This window comes from Astatotilapia calliptera, chromosome 1 (assembly GCF_900246225.1).
Source record: "Astatotilapia calliptera chromosome 1, fAstCal1.2, whole genome shotgun sequence".
In the NCBI taxonomy this organism is placed as follows: domain Eukaryota; kingdom Metazoa; phylum Chordata; class Actinopteri; order Cichliformes; family Cichlidae; genus Astatotilapia; species Astatotilapia calliptera.
The window spans coordinates 36911519-36924990 of NC_039302.1; the positions used below are offsets into that span (position 1 = coordinate 36911519).

General features: G+C 41.0%; 2 protein-coding genes and 1 long non-coding RNA gene across 3 annotated transcripts in view; 1 reads left to right on the plus strand and 2 right to left on the minus strand.

The window, feature by feature from the left end:
- LOC113022323 (stathmin-4-like) overlaps positions 1 to 617 on the minus strand; it is a 4880-nt gene extending 4263 nt beyond the window's left edge. Inside the window, exons 1-2 of the mRNA XM_026168023.1 lie at positions 363 to 617; positions 206 to 280 (exon numbers count right to left, since the gene is read on the minus strand). Of these exons, the coding sequence (XP_026023808.1) occupies positions 206 to 280; positions 363 to 617 (330 nt within the window). The remainder of the gene's footprint in view (positions 1 to 205; positions 281 to 362) is intronic.
- Positions 618 to 765: 148 nt separating this feature from the next.
- LOC113027152 (uncharacterized) lies at positions 766 to 1557 on the plus strand. The gene is made up of 3 exons (XR_003272994.1): positions 766 to 850; positions 933 to 1005; positions 1111 to 1557. It is a non-coding gene; the product is annotated as an uncharacterized LOC113027152 (long non-coding RNA).
- A 3427-nt stretch (positions 1558 to 4984) lies between these two features.
- il17a/f2 (interleukin 17a/f2) lies at positions 4985 to 7012 on the minus strand. Its single transcript, XM_026169231.1, has 3 exons — positions 6927 to 7012; positions 5327 to 5470; positions 4985 to 5219 (listed from the first exon to the last, which is right to left on the minus strand). Exons 1-3 carry the CDS (start codon positions 7010 to 7012, stop codon positions 4985 to 4987), a joined length of 465 nt encoding a protein of 154 aa, XP_026025016.1.
- Between the last annotated feature and the right edge of the window lie 6460 nt (positions 7013 to 13472).

Genomic DNA, 13472 nt, shown 5'->3' on the forward strand with positions numbered 1-13472 from the left:
AAGAGAGATAGTCCTTGGCTGCTGCATATGATGTTGTTGCAGCAACGGTTAGAAAGGAGAAGGGTTCAGAGAGATTTGAATTCCTCTAAATGTGCTAGTCCTGATTTGGAGCAGGGCGATTTGGTGTATATGAGAAACCACTCTGTAAGAGGTCGCAATAAGATTCAAGATTTTTGGGATCCCACGCCCTTTCAAGTAGTGCGACCTCCTCCTGGTCATGGCGTAGTATATTCAGTCGCTCCTGCTGGGCACACTGGTCCACTTCGACAAGTACATCGAACTGAGTTGAGAAACATTCCAATCAGGGAATTGGATGGAGACCAAGATAGTGGCCTACAAATGTCAAAACAGGATGATCTAACCGGAATGTTGGCCACAAATAACAGTATGGTTGATGAAGTGGAACAGATGTTTACAGAACAGGGAGATGGAGGCGATTCTGCAGTGTTGGAGGAAGGGACGTTGAGTCCCACACATGTGGGGGTGCCCCATTTGGATTGTTCTGGGGACCTAGAACCTGGGGAGGAAGATGTTGCCAGCTTGACGCAAGGGTCTCGTAGGTCAATGAGGAAGACTGCTGGACAGCACTCAAACCCATTTAAATTGCCACAATCCATTATAAAATGAGCAAAATTTTAAGTGTGCTCTCTTTTCAGCTCATCGTCGGGTCGCCGATGCCCTTTGAAGGGAGGGTTGTAACAAGTGTCACCTGGCAGTTTGTTGCTCGCTGCCAGGTGATTGGCTGAAGAGCTGTGAAAAGGTAGTGGGGTGTGTGGGGTGAAGTCAGCGCTCTTCTGTGGAAAAAACCAGAGGCAATTAATTCACTCAGGTGCGAGTGGGTATACTGTCGGTAAGAGACTTTTGCCATTTTTTGTTTGGATCTTTTGCTATTGCATGTGCCTATTTTTTAATGTGTCATTGGACTTTTTTAGTGTGACCACGAATTTTAATAGAAGAATTGATCAAGCCCTAGATCGACTGCGCGCAGGGAAACTGATCAATATTGTAGGTATATTGAGTGTTTGTTTTAGTTTCATGATTTTGAATGGTTTTATAAAATTGCTATTTTATTGGGTAATATTTTAATTGATAATGTTGTTTGTTTTTCAGCTGTGCTGTCTCTGCTGTCCTTTTTTTTGTTCTTTTGATTGATTTGTAATTTTGTTTTGGTTAGTCCGTCCAGCCGTAGAGGCGGTTATTGATTGAGAGTAAGTTTTGTAAGGGCGGACTAACCTCTCTTTTGTTTTTTTATTTTAATTGTTTGTGCCACTTCCCTTTATCTCTCAGATCACAGGCCATACATAGCACTGATTCCCAGCTGCGCTGAGACCCGAATTGTTTGCAGTGTGTGCCACGATTGCAGTGTCACTAAGCGGGGTGTGACGGGTTGTAGTGTTATTTCGCACAGTTTGTGTGGTAAGTCTCATGCGCAGCTGGGATATCGGCAGGATGTGTTGTAAGTCCTGTCTGGAAACGACTGGGAATTTGTATGTTTAACTTATGTAATAAATAAATGATCAATTATTTCTTTGCCCCGTTTACTCATCCCTTGTCCTCGGTTACAATAAGGTGCACTGTTGATTTTTGAGAAAATTGAAGGATTTTAAGTGCGCCTTATAGTGCAGTAAATACGGTACTTCATATAAATGAAGGAAGGATGAATGGAAAGATGTACAGAGACATTCAGGATAAAAATCTGCTGCCATCTGCCAGGATGATGAAGATGAAACGAGGGTGGACGTTTCAGCAGGACGATGATCCCACAGCCAAGGATTCTCTCAGCTGCTTTCAGAGAAAGAAAATAAACCTGTTAGAATGAACCAGCCAATCAGCTGACCTGAATCCAAATGAAAACCTATGGAGAGATCTAAAGTTCATAACGGGGTCGACAGAACCTTCAGGATTGAAGACTGTTTGTGTGGAACAATGGACCAAAATCACACCTGAGCAATGCGTGAGACTAGTTTCTCTGTGCAGGAGTTGTTTTGAAGCTGTCATCACCAATACAGGCTTTTGCACGAAGTATTAAATACATTTCAGTAAACGTGTTCAATACTTTTTCCCTATGTTTTTCTAATTAATACACCATTAGAAAGTTTGAATTCTTTGCATCTGTGTACTGCATTGTTTCACATCAATAGCAGCTTAAAAATGTATTTACTTTGAGAATTGGTATTGGTATTGGTATTCAGTACTTATTTTACCCCGCTGTGCATGAGAGGGAAATAAATGTACAGATAGCTGGCAAATAGATTGAGTTAAAAGCAGTCCAACAGCTTTGATTGGAGCTTGTTCAGCTTCAACAAACTTTGGCTTAAAGATGCTTCAAATGCCTTTTTTCTTTGGAAACACTTAAGCTTCAATCATCTCTGTACAAAGGTCAGAGGTCACAGAATCTGAAGGACAAGAAGGAAATCAAACCTACCTGAGCGTCTCCTGGATGTGAGCTGCTCGCTGCTACGCTCCACAACTTATTTTCTACTCACCTCTATTGTTTTCTGTTCGGGTCTTTGGGCCTGCTGTCAGTGTTCAAATCACACACACACACACACACACACACACACACACACACACACACACACACACACACACACACACACACACTCCACAATGTGTTCTTGTTTTCAGCTAATTAGAGCTGATTTCAGTCTGAACAAGTTTTTCTCTGCAGAGGATTTCAGACATCATGAGACTCAGCAGTAATGCACACTTCGCTGCAGCGTGCATGCCAATACACCACCAAATCCTCTACACAGTAACGTCACATTTATTCTCTAAATCTCTAAATACGTCAGATTAATAAAAGGAAAGATTAGGAACTTTTCTAATTCGTCCAGTGCACATGATGGTAAATTTGGAGACTAATTCAACAAAAAAAAAATAAAGAGACAAAGCAAAGCAAAACTGTAAACTTCAAGTTTTGTTTTTCTCTTGTTATTTTAGTTACCGGTATATTTCCAAATTCTAAATGAAAACTATTCTATTCTATTTTATTCTCTTCTAAAATAATAAAAATGTAAGATGATAAAATATTTAAGAATGTTGGCCAAAACAAAACTGTAAAAGGTAACAAGCTTTGTAGAAGAATTATGTTTTAAAAAGAGGAGAAAAGCAGTTCTGCTACGCCCACTGGTGGATGGTGAGAGAACTGCAAGTCCACAACTACATGTTTAATTTGTTTTGTGTTTGATTTGTTTGGTTATATTCACACGCCATCATTCAGAGATCAAGACTGTTCCTGTAATGTTACTGTCAAATGAAGTCATGTCTTTCACTGTACAAAATACATTAAAATGTTATTTTGTGCTTGAACAAAAACGAGTAATCATCCAAACCCAGACTTGAAAACAGCATTTCACACAATCAAACACCGAGTTTTATCTGAACTGAAGCTGTTCTGTGGATTTCTCTATCACAGAGAACGCAATGTGCATATATTCACTCTGCAGGGATTCCACAAGGCTCTTTGCTCGGACTACTTTTCTTTGCACTTCATATTAACATGTATCTAAATATTAATATTCCAATGTACGCAGATGATGCAGTAGTCTTCACACAATGACACGCTCAAAATCACACATTCTTATGTCTTACAGAGGCACTGACTCAGGTTCAAGAGTGACTTCAAAATCATTAATTTGACTAATTATTGAACAGTGTGTTGTAACGCACGATCTGATATCGTCGTGTTGGTGTTGTTCCCAGATCATCAAACTAAATGTTGTTCCAGGATCAACATTGCAAGTGACCAATCAGAATGTTGTGACGTCATACTTTTGCGACTTCGGGAAAAAAAACGCCGTAAAACAAAAAACTGTACTTAAGCTGTGAGAAACCGCCTCTGTCCGCTAGATCAACGGACCCTGACCCTAACCCCAACCCTAACCCTTTAATAAACGGTAAGCAGAATTGATATTGTCCTTGCAACATTGGAATTTCATAAATGCACGAATGGCTTGGCGCGCAAAAGAATAACGTCACAACAATGTGATTGGTCACATGCAATGTTGAACCTGGAACAACATTTTCATGATGATCTGGGAACAACACCAACACGACGATATCAGATCATCCGTGTTGTAACAGTCACAATGGTGTGGTGTCTCTTTAAGACAACCCAAGTCGAGGGTTAATGTTGTCATCCGTATGCGCCACTACTCTGTTTGTTAAGCTGCAGCCGTTCAACCGGGCTTATATGGTTGACGAAGGGAACGTGTATTAAAGAACATGCTGTGGAATTCCCAGAGCCAGCGTGAGTGTGTATTCTTTCGACTATCCTGCTAAGTGTTTTGCCCCTTCCTCTCAACCACTAAACACAACCCGACGTTACAGTGTGATGTTTATGAAACAACTAATGACGCTGTAAACAAGTTCAGTTAACTTTGACTCACTTTGGGCTCGGGTGTAACAGTATGACTGAAAATTTCAACAACAATTTAAAATTTAATTTACACAAATCCAAGCACATCAGGCCATTTCCGGGAAAAAAATCGATAAAGGCAATCTCTTAAGCTTCGATCATTTAAAAAACATGGCAGTTTTATGTATAAAGTTTTATATAGACTTTCCCCAATACTTTCAGTTGATTTATTAGGGGGATTGGTGTTAGAGCTGCTGCTAGAGTAGACAGCGAGGGGCCTGATAGGCGAACCAAATGTGAGTAAAATGTGAGGTCAGTAAAGGGGAGTAACTATTTTGGCACTTCTCAGATCGACGCTGCACATACAATGAAAGCTGATCTCAAGCAAACCAGACTTGTCATCATTTTTTACTCCACGTAGTTTTTATTTGTTTGTGTGTTTTTTATGTTACCTGCACAGAGATTATAGATAAAAATGAAGAGCTGATTCAAATCTGGCACATCTGATGTTAACACGCACTGTGCAGTTTTTAAATAAATACAACAGCAAGAATGAAATGACCAGGTTTCAATTAACTTATTTTTTAGCTCCTTTTATTTCGAAACATTTCTGTTTCCTGGGCTTCACTTCTGATCGGTCTCGGCTCGAACACAGGTGCAGCCGACCGCCACAGAGCGGAACGATGCTTTGTAGCAGCGCCGGCCATTGTGTGAGGTCAGGACCAGAATGTCCTGGTAGACGGGGACTGAGTTCAGGTTGTGTTGGTCCTTCTGTCCTGGGATGGGACTGGAACAAAAGCTGGTACTGCACTCGGCCTCCCAGAGCGTCCTGGGGATTCGGTTTCTGTCCGTGTTTGGCCTGAGTCAACAAACACAGCAACAAGTGAAATTAGACATTTATCAGAGTTGCTTCTGTTTTTACTCATTCAGTCATTTATTCACAAATTCATTCATGAGTTTACTCACGTCCAGTTCCACGGAGACAGAGATCTGCTGTGGATGTCCCCGTTTCCTTCAGTCAAGCTGGTGATCTCAGAGGAGAACGTCAGCATGGTGTCACATTCAGCTGCAGATTCAGTTTCAACCTCGGAGTGAGCGACCCACAATGCACTGCAACATACCTGAATATACAAGATTACCAACAAGTTACAATCTTGGGTTTTACTAAATGCAACTATTTCAACCATTTTTACATTTTTTCTGCATACATATATGTATTCCAGAGCTTTCTGAGCATCCTCAGCCTGTTTGAAACATCGTTCAGTGGTTTCAACTTTTAATCTAGTATGAAGAGTACGAACCTCTTAGAAACTCTTAGTGAAGCTCATCTGTGCAAGTTTCTCAGTAAGTTTTTAGTCTGTACTAGAAGCTTAAAATACTAAAACTAGAATTATTTGTTTCACAGTTTTAAACTCTGCCTTTTAAAGACTGTTAGAGCGTTTATTCCTCAAAGTCCATACGTGTGAAAAAGACAGTCCTCTCTCACTGCTTCCACGTGAAGCGGAGGGTAAGTATCAGCCAATCAAATGCCCTTCATTAACCGATTAATGACCCGAGGGACCACTTCTATATACAGGTGTATATGTTAACACACTCAATGCCACAATCTCCCCAGGAGCAGACATACCAGCAAATTCACCCTGAGCTCAAACCCAAGAGCTCCATGAAGATGCATGGCTGAAAAAGAAAAGAATCAAGCTGCTGCAGTGGTGCAGAGTCCAGAGAGCTGTGCATGAACGAATGGTGCAAACCTCGATGAACTGAAGCAACGCTGTTACCGAGAGTGGACCAAAACTGCTCGGCAGTGATGAGACAGACCGATAGACTCACACAGAGAACAAAGTTCAAATCCAGAGTGAAAATGTGAGAACAACAATTATAGATGTACTATCAACACAAACAAGCTCTTTTTAATTAAGTCTATCCGGATTTAATCCATGGTGTTGCCCAGAGGAGCGTCACCCTGAAGCTGGATGGAAATGCTGGGTTGGACTGTTTTAAAGGAGATTCTGTGGACTCTTCAGAAAAAGCTGGAAATCAAATGCCAAACCTGACATGCTTCGAGCCTCCATCAGCATCTGTTAACCTGAGCGCGCTGCTGAGAGTCTATAACCGTTCCTTAAAGGTTATTTTATTATACTTTTTAGTGAGATGATGACAATTTAAGCAACGACAAACTTCATCACTCTAAACGCTGTTTTAACAGGGTTTAAATTTCAAATCTACAGGGTCGAATAAGAACCATGATAAGCACAAAAAAAGACATGATAGTCCATTAAACAGCAGCAGCCGACACAAAACTCAGTTTTAAATATAAATAAACACAGAGTGTCTGCAGGAGGACGATTTCACGGAGAGTTTTAGGACGGGATGAACTATTACGCGTCATGACTGTGTAACTATTAGGTAAAAATACCAAAAACTGTTATAGTTGATTAAATATTATGTTAGCCACACAGATTATAATTATTATAAACCCGGTGAGCCGTACAGGAGATTATCTGGAAACGTGAAGTAAAACATTACTTTATTAAAAGCGTTTTCTGACCAGTTTAAATTTACTCACCTGCCTAAAGACCCGCGCTGGGTCCAGTTCTGGAAAGCTTGACACCTGCGCTGCACACCTGACTCTTCTAGGCCAGCTAACGACATCTCTAAAAGACTGCTTGGAACTAGTTTCTGTTTGCGACACTTTTCATGTCCATCCATTAAATGAACCCAGTAAAACCTTTCAGCCGCTGCTGGTTCTTCCAGTCTGATCAATTTCACAGTCAAACTGCTAAATTTGCTTTGCGCTGGAACTTCTCACCAGTCATCCCCAATCTAACCTTTGCGACTATCAGCCGTGAGTAATTTCTTGCATGTAATTTCCAGCAGACTAATATAATCTGGCTTTTCATCTTTCAGTCGCAGTAAACAGATGATCAGAGTGAACAAAGCCGATGCTCACCAGCAGAGTGTAGACGCCGTGCCTCAGCAGCTTCATGATGTTGCTCTGGTCCTGTCCAGCGTCTGTGTGCGACTGCTCTCAGATCAGCACAATTTATGCTGATCAGATGTGATCACGCCTGATCTCTGAGATGATAACAGCTCAAGAAACAAAACGGGAGATTCCTGTTATCTCTGCAGACCATCTGAATCACACGATGAAAGCCTGACAGGCGGTCTGTCAGATGAAAAGAACACGTTTGCTGCACTGATAACATCTGTGACAGAAAAACAGGAAAAACGTGTAAAACAGCAGAAGCTGAATTTTATTTTCAGTGTGGCAGGTTTGGTCGCATTAATTTAAAGAACAGAATTTGTTTTAATGACAACAGATTCTACTTTTTTTATTTTCTGTAATATAGTGTCCACGGTTTGCATTAAATGTGTTAATAAGTGTACGCTCAGCTTCTCTCTGATGATCTGAGATCATCACTGATTTCTTTATTTGGTCATTTCCTTCAGGCACAGCAAACTCTGGTCTTCCTGCTAAGAATGTAGGTGTTCTCCATGCTGTCTACCTGAGCAGAAACTACATATGTTCAATTTTAAGAAGCATTCGCGATCAGAGACGTCCTGAAGTAATTTGTTTGGACAACAGCTCCATCCATTTTCCTCACCTACGATCATGGTGGTGGGGAAAGTTCTCCCAGCTGACAGAGAGCAAAAGATCTCAAACACCTGGAGACAGACGCACCTACAGCCAGTTTACGATCGTTAGTGAGCATGTCTTTAGAGCGCGAGGTGAAACCTGCAGAGCTGCAAGCAGAAGGTTCAGAGCTTCCAACCCTGACCAACACGCCGCTCTGCTCCAGCACACTTATCTTTATCCTGATCGATCGAAATTGATCAAAAAAAATTATCTGATTGTGTTCATGCACTGCTTTTGCAACTGATGTATCTCAACAGGAAGCAGGTTTCATATCTGCAACATTTATCTAACCTAAATCTAACCAAGTTTATTCTATTTGATAAGGTCCCTCCAGCTTCCAGAAGTGTTTCTGGTCCTCGTTAAATAATGAAATCATCACATGTGAGAACGGAGAGATGACAAATGGTGTTCAGGAAGGTTAGAAAACTGGGAAAGTTGTGTCCGTGGACATAAAACTTGTGCGAGGCTGCGATGTGCTTTCTGAACTTCTGATTTGTAATAAAAAATAAGAAGCAATGTCGTTCAGAAGCTGCTTTTCCACATTCGCGCTGCTTCTCATCGTGCTTCCAGAGGTTGGCCGACAAAGAAAGTTTGGAAGAAGGTTTGCTTTACAGATACGTAGAAGACTTGGTTGGCTTTGTGTCGAGGTCTGCAGTCCTGTGGTGTCATTCAGGAGTCCTTTGTTCTTTATCTCCTGCTGACTCTTTCCTCTGAAATAAAAGGCATAAAATCCCCCCAAAAGTGTCTTCAAAGTGCACGCTGCCCTGAATTTTACGATGTTGTTTCGTTAGTAGTTTCTTATCTGTTCGATCCATCATCTACCATGAGAATTCAGCTCCCCGCGTGGGATCATTCCAGTTTATCTCGTCTTTATCTGCATCTTTTACTGTCAGCACATCAGCAAAACATCTGATCTAAATATCTGTTTCCTCTTTGATAATCACCGTATCTGTTTATTCTGTAAAGCTAAAGTTGGGTGTTTAATCATCGCAGTGGGAAAAAAGGCTCTGATTATTTCAGTATATAAGATAAGATACAGTAAGGTCCATAAGCATTTGGACAGAGACTTTTTTCTAATTTTGGTTCCATACAGTACCCCAGCGGAACAACTCAGATGTAGCTGAAATGCAGACTCTTAGCTTTAATTTGGTGGGTTGAAATAAAAAATGTGAGGGAGCTAAAGTAAATCACTTCGTTTCAGGGCCCAAAAGCAATTGGACAAATTAAATAACTGAAAATGAAACGTTCATTTCTAATACTTGGTTGCAAACTCTTTGTGGTAATGACAACCTGAAGTCTTAAACTCGTGGACATCGCCACATGCTGGTTTCCTCCTTTTTAACGCTCTGCCAGGCCTTTACTGCAACCGTCTGTTTGTGGGTCTTTCTGTCTGAAGCTCAGTCTTCAACAAGTGAAATGCGTGTTCAGATCAAGATCAGGTAACTGACTTGGCCATTTGTGAATATTCAACTTCTTTGCTTTAATAAACTCCTGGGTTGCTTTGGCTGTATGTTCTGCGTCATTGTTCATCAGTTTTATGAAACTGCCCAATTTGACTGTATTTGACAGTTTGTCTCTGAACACCTCAGACTTCATTCTGTCCTGTGTCACAATATCATAAACACTAGTGTCCCAGTGTCACTGGCAGCTTTGCACGGCCAAGCCATCACACTGCCTGTGCCGTGTTTTACAGATGATGTGATGTGCTTTGGGTCATGAGCTGCCTTCTGTAGCATGGAAATGATTCTGCGATCATCCACCACTGTTGTCTTCTGTGGTCATCCAGGTCTTTTAGGTAGTACTTTCTTTCTTTCTCAGGATGTACCAAACTGTAGGTTTTGCCACTCCTAATATTGTGGCCATTTCTCAGATGTTTTTGTCTGTTTTTGCAGGTTGGCTTGTTTCACCTGCATGGAGAGCTCCTCTGACCACATGTCATCTGTTCATACAAAATCTCCCAGATGCAACCACACCTCAAATCAACTCCAGGCCTTTGATAATGACATGACAAAGGAATTGCCCATGAAACACCCTTTGAGTTAATCGTCCAATTACTTTTGGTCCCTATAGAAAGAGTGTGGCACATGTTAACGACCTGAAACTCTTAAACTCTTCATCCAATTTGAATGTGGATACGCTCATATGAAAGCTGAGAGTCTACACATTATGTCCAGACTTCATTTTTCAATTTGTGAAATGTGCATTTGTCCTTCATAATTAATTAATTAAAATTCTGTACATTGGTCAAGATAAAGAGAAAAACTTAACGATTAAAATTGGAGGATTTAAAAAAATATTTTATATCTTTTGTAAACCCTGATGTTCATAAAAAATACACACCTTCATGTTTTTAATTTGATTTAAAAGCTTGGTATTTAAAAGTGGCCCAATGATTATTTAACCTGTACTGATGTTGACAGATGTTCTTTAAAGGCTTGAAGCTTTTGTCCTTCCACAGCTCCAAACCAAAAATGATAATATTAACCAATAATAACTTATTTTTATGGCACTTTTCCAAACACAGAGTTGAAAAGCACTTCGCAGTTCAAATAAAGACACACATAATTCATTACACGCACGCACGCACGCACACACACACATGCATGGTTTCAAACTATGGCTAAAAATGACTTTTTCAGCAAATAGCAAATAACAAATAAAGCCTACCTGATTGACCGAGGAAGGCTGTTCCACAGTTTGGACGTAACAACCTCCAAAATCACAGAAGGTTAGGAGCTCTGCAGTGTGAGCAGGGCCTGTCCATGCAGAGCCTCACATGTTAAGAACAGAATTCTAATCTAATCTTCTAATCTCACTGGAAGTCAGTGACGGGATGCAAGGATTGGACTAAAATTTAAGAGGTTAACTGACAGTAAAGGTTTGATTTTTTCAATATTTCTCGGATGAAGGAAAAAAGACTGGGTAACCTTTGATGCGAGTTTCAGGTGCTGATCAAAAATGATACCAAAGTCTTTTGATTTGATGTTATTGGCGAGGGGGCTGATGTACTGACTGACTTCCTTAGAGAATCTGGGCTAAATGTTTGTGGTGTAACCTGAATTATTAAATTACTGCAGAAAAAAACTCATCTGCTGAAAATTTGCTGATCAGTACGAGTGGAATTTTTTGTGTGTCGTTTTCATTTTTTTTTCTTCTTATTTTGTAAACTTGTCGGTTTTATGTTTTTCATTAATAACAACAACAACAATGATAATAACAATCATAAACATAATCATAATAGCAATAATATATTTCACTCCATGTCCTGGTGTCCTGCATTTGGGTCCTCTTAAAAACTCTCATCATGATTGACTGTGCAGGCCGGCACAGCTGTGCCAGATGTTTTATGTTTAACACATGAACCATGTTTTCACCAAGGAGGACCAGCTCATCAAATTCAACCCTCTGAAAAACTGCAGCAAAGTCATAATCGTTAGATTTTCGATAAAATCGCTTTGCGATGAGTGAAAAGCTGCCGGGCGGCGTTTCTCAGTGACATGCTGCTACTTCAGTTCACCTGATATTTAAACAGGATAATAAACAGATGCTCTGCACGCTCTGCAGAAGAGATAAAACAAACCAGCACCAGTATGACGTCCACAATCACACCTACATGACCATTAATCTTTGATTAAATGACTGTAGCACCTCCCACGCAACAATTAAATGAGTCATTCATTAGTCTGAAATTGACTCAAACAAACAGTGATGCCTCTCCTTGTTCTGGTGACCAAATGCATCTGTTATGGTAAAAACACAGCAACGTGAATCTACGGTGAGAGAAGATCGAAGAAATCAGCAGAAACCGCAGACGCTGCAGTAACACAGGTTAACCACAAGGGTACCGCAGTCCTGAGGACTTTCAGCTTCTGGAGGAAACTTCAGGTTTAACTTCGTGTTTCTCTGTTATGAAAGTGGTTTCATCTCCATAGTAACACTGCTGACCTAACCATAGAGATCAACGCACATGAAACTGCTGCCTACTGAAAATACTGTCCCCATTCCCGGAAGACGTCGTGGAGCCTCAGTGCGTCAGTAGCACGAGGTCAGATTAGTAAAGACTGATCAAAGTGCTCGTCTTCCTCTAATGATCGACCAGGAAACACGGATCATATTAAAAAAAACTGCATTCTTCCTGCTTTTTTCTCGTTTCTTGTGCACTTTCAAAACGTGTTATTGTTCTACACCTGAACAGGGTGGTGCCATACGCCACTGTTAGAGTATGAATATTATTATTACTGATGTCTGCATGTTTGGTGGAGTATAGAGAAGGTCAGAAAGAGCTTCACTCTGTGTCTTTGTGGATCTACAGAAAGCATAAACCTGCACTGATGTTTGGAGCTAATAGACGAAGAGTAGAACAGAGTAGAATAGCGCTTTATTGTTCTTGTACATGCACGACGTAATTGTGGGTGCTCCACACCAACTGTGCAGGGATAAAATATACAGGGTGGGCCATTTATATGGATACACCGTAACAACATGGGAATGGTTGGTGATATTAAAGTCCTGTTTGTGGCACATTAGTATATGTGAGGGGGCAAACTCCTCAAGATGGGTGGTGACCATGGTGGCCATTTAGAAGTCGGCCATCTTGGATACAAGTTGTTATTTACAAGTTTCTATTTGTTCACAGCCATTGACATGTCGAAGAGGTTAACACGTGAGGAGCAGATCGAAATTGTGTTGATATCTGGTGAACGCAGTAACCGGGTCATTGCAGCAGATTTCAATGCAAGACACCCTACGAGACCACCCATCTCCATGCTACAGTCAGCAAACTGCTTGCTAAGTTTCGTGAAACTGGTTCAGTGTTGGATTTGCCAAAATGTGGACGCAAGAAAACTGTCACTAATGAAGAAACATCACTGGCTGTCCTAGCTACTTTTAAGATTAGGCATAGAACTTTCCTTTTTGCTAAAGCATATAGTTAGGGCTGGACCAGGTGACCCTAGATCCTCCCTTAGTTATGCTGCAATAGGTGTAGGCTGCCGGGGATTCCCATGATGCATTGAGTTTTTCCTTTCCAGTCACCTTTCTCACTCACTATGTATTAACAGACCTCTCTGCATTAAATCATATCTGTTATTAATCTCTGTCTCTCTTCCACAGCATGTCTTTATCCTGTCTTCCTTGTCTCACCCCAACCAATCACAGCAGATGGCCCCGCCCCTCCCTGAGCCTGGTTCTGCTGGAGGTTTCTTCCTGTTAAAAGGGAGTTTTTCCTTCTCACTGTCGCCAGAGTGTATCCAGGTGCAGAGTGAGCTGCTGAGTCCTAAGTTGCTTAGTTAGAGGGCAAGAGGAGGGCGCACATTACAGAACAATTAGAGAAGAGCTCAGAGATGGAAAACAGTTTGATCTGTTTCAAAGATAAAAATTTGGGGATGGGGGTGTCCATGTCTATCCCTATTGGGGGTGAATGTAACCTAGCAGAGGGAGGAACACGTAGATCAGAGGGGAATCCTTGGCAGGTAA

What these genes read in the sequence shown, in the direction of transcription:
- il17a/f2 (XM_026169231.1), bottom strand. Translation starts at nt 7,012, where the DNA reads ATGTCGTTAGCTGGCCTAGAAGAGTCAGGTGTGCAGCGCAGGTGTCAA. An exon ending in CAGCGCGGGTCTTTAGGCAG is followed by an intron (nt 5,471 to 6,926) that starts GTGAGTAAATTT and finishes GGTATGTTGCAG; the next exon opens with TGCATTGTGGGTCGCTCACT. An exon ending in CTGTCTCCGTGGAACTGGAC is followed by an intron (nt 5,220 to 5,326) that starts GTGAGTAAACTC and finishes TTGTTGACTCAG; the next exon opens with GCCAAACACGGACAGAAACC.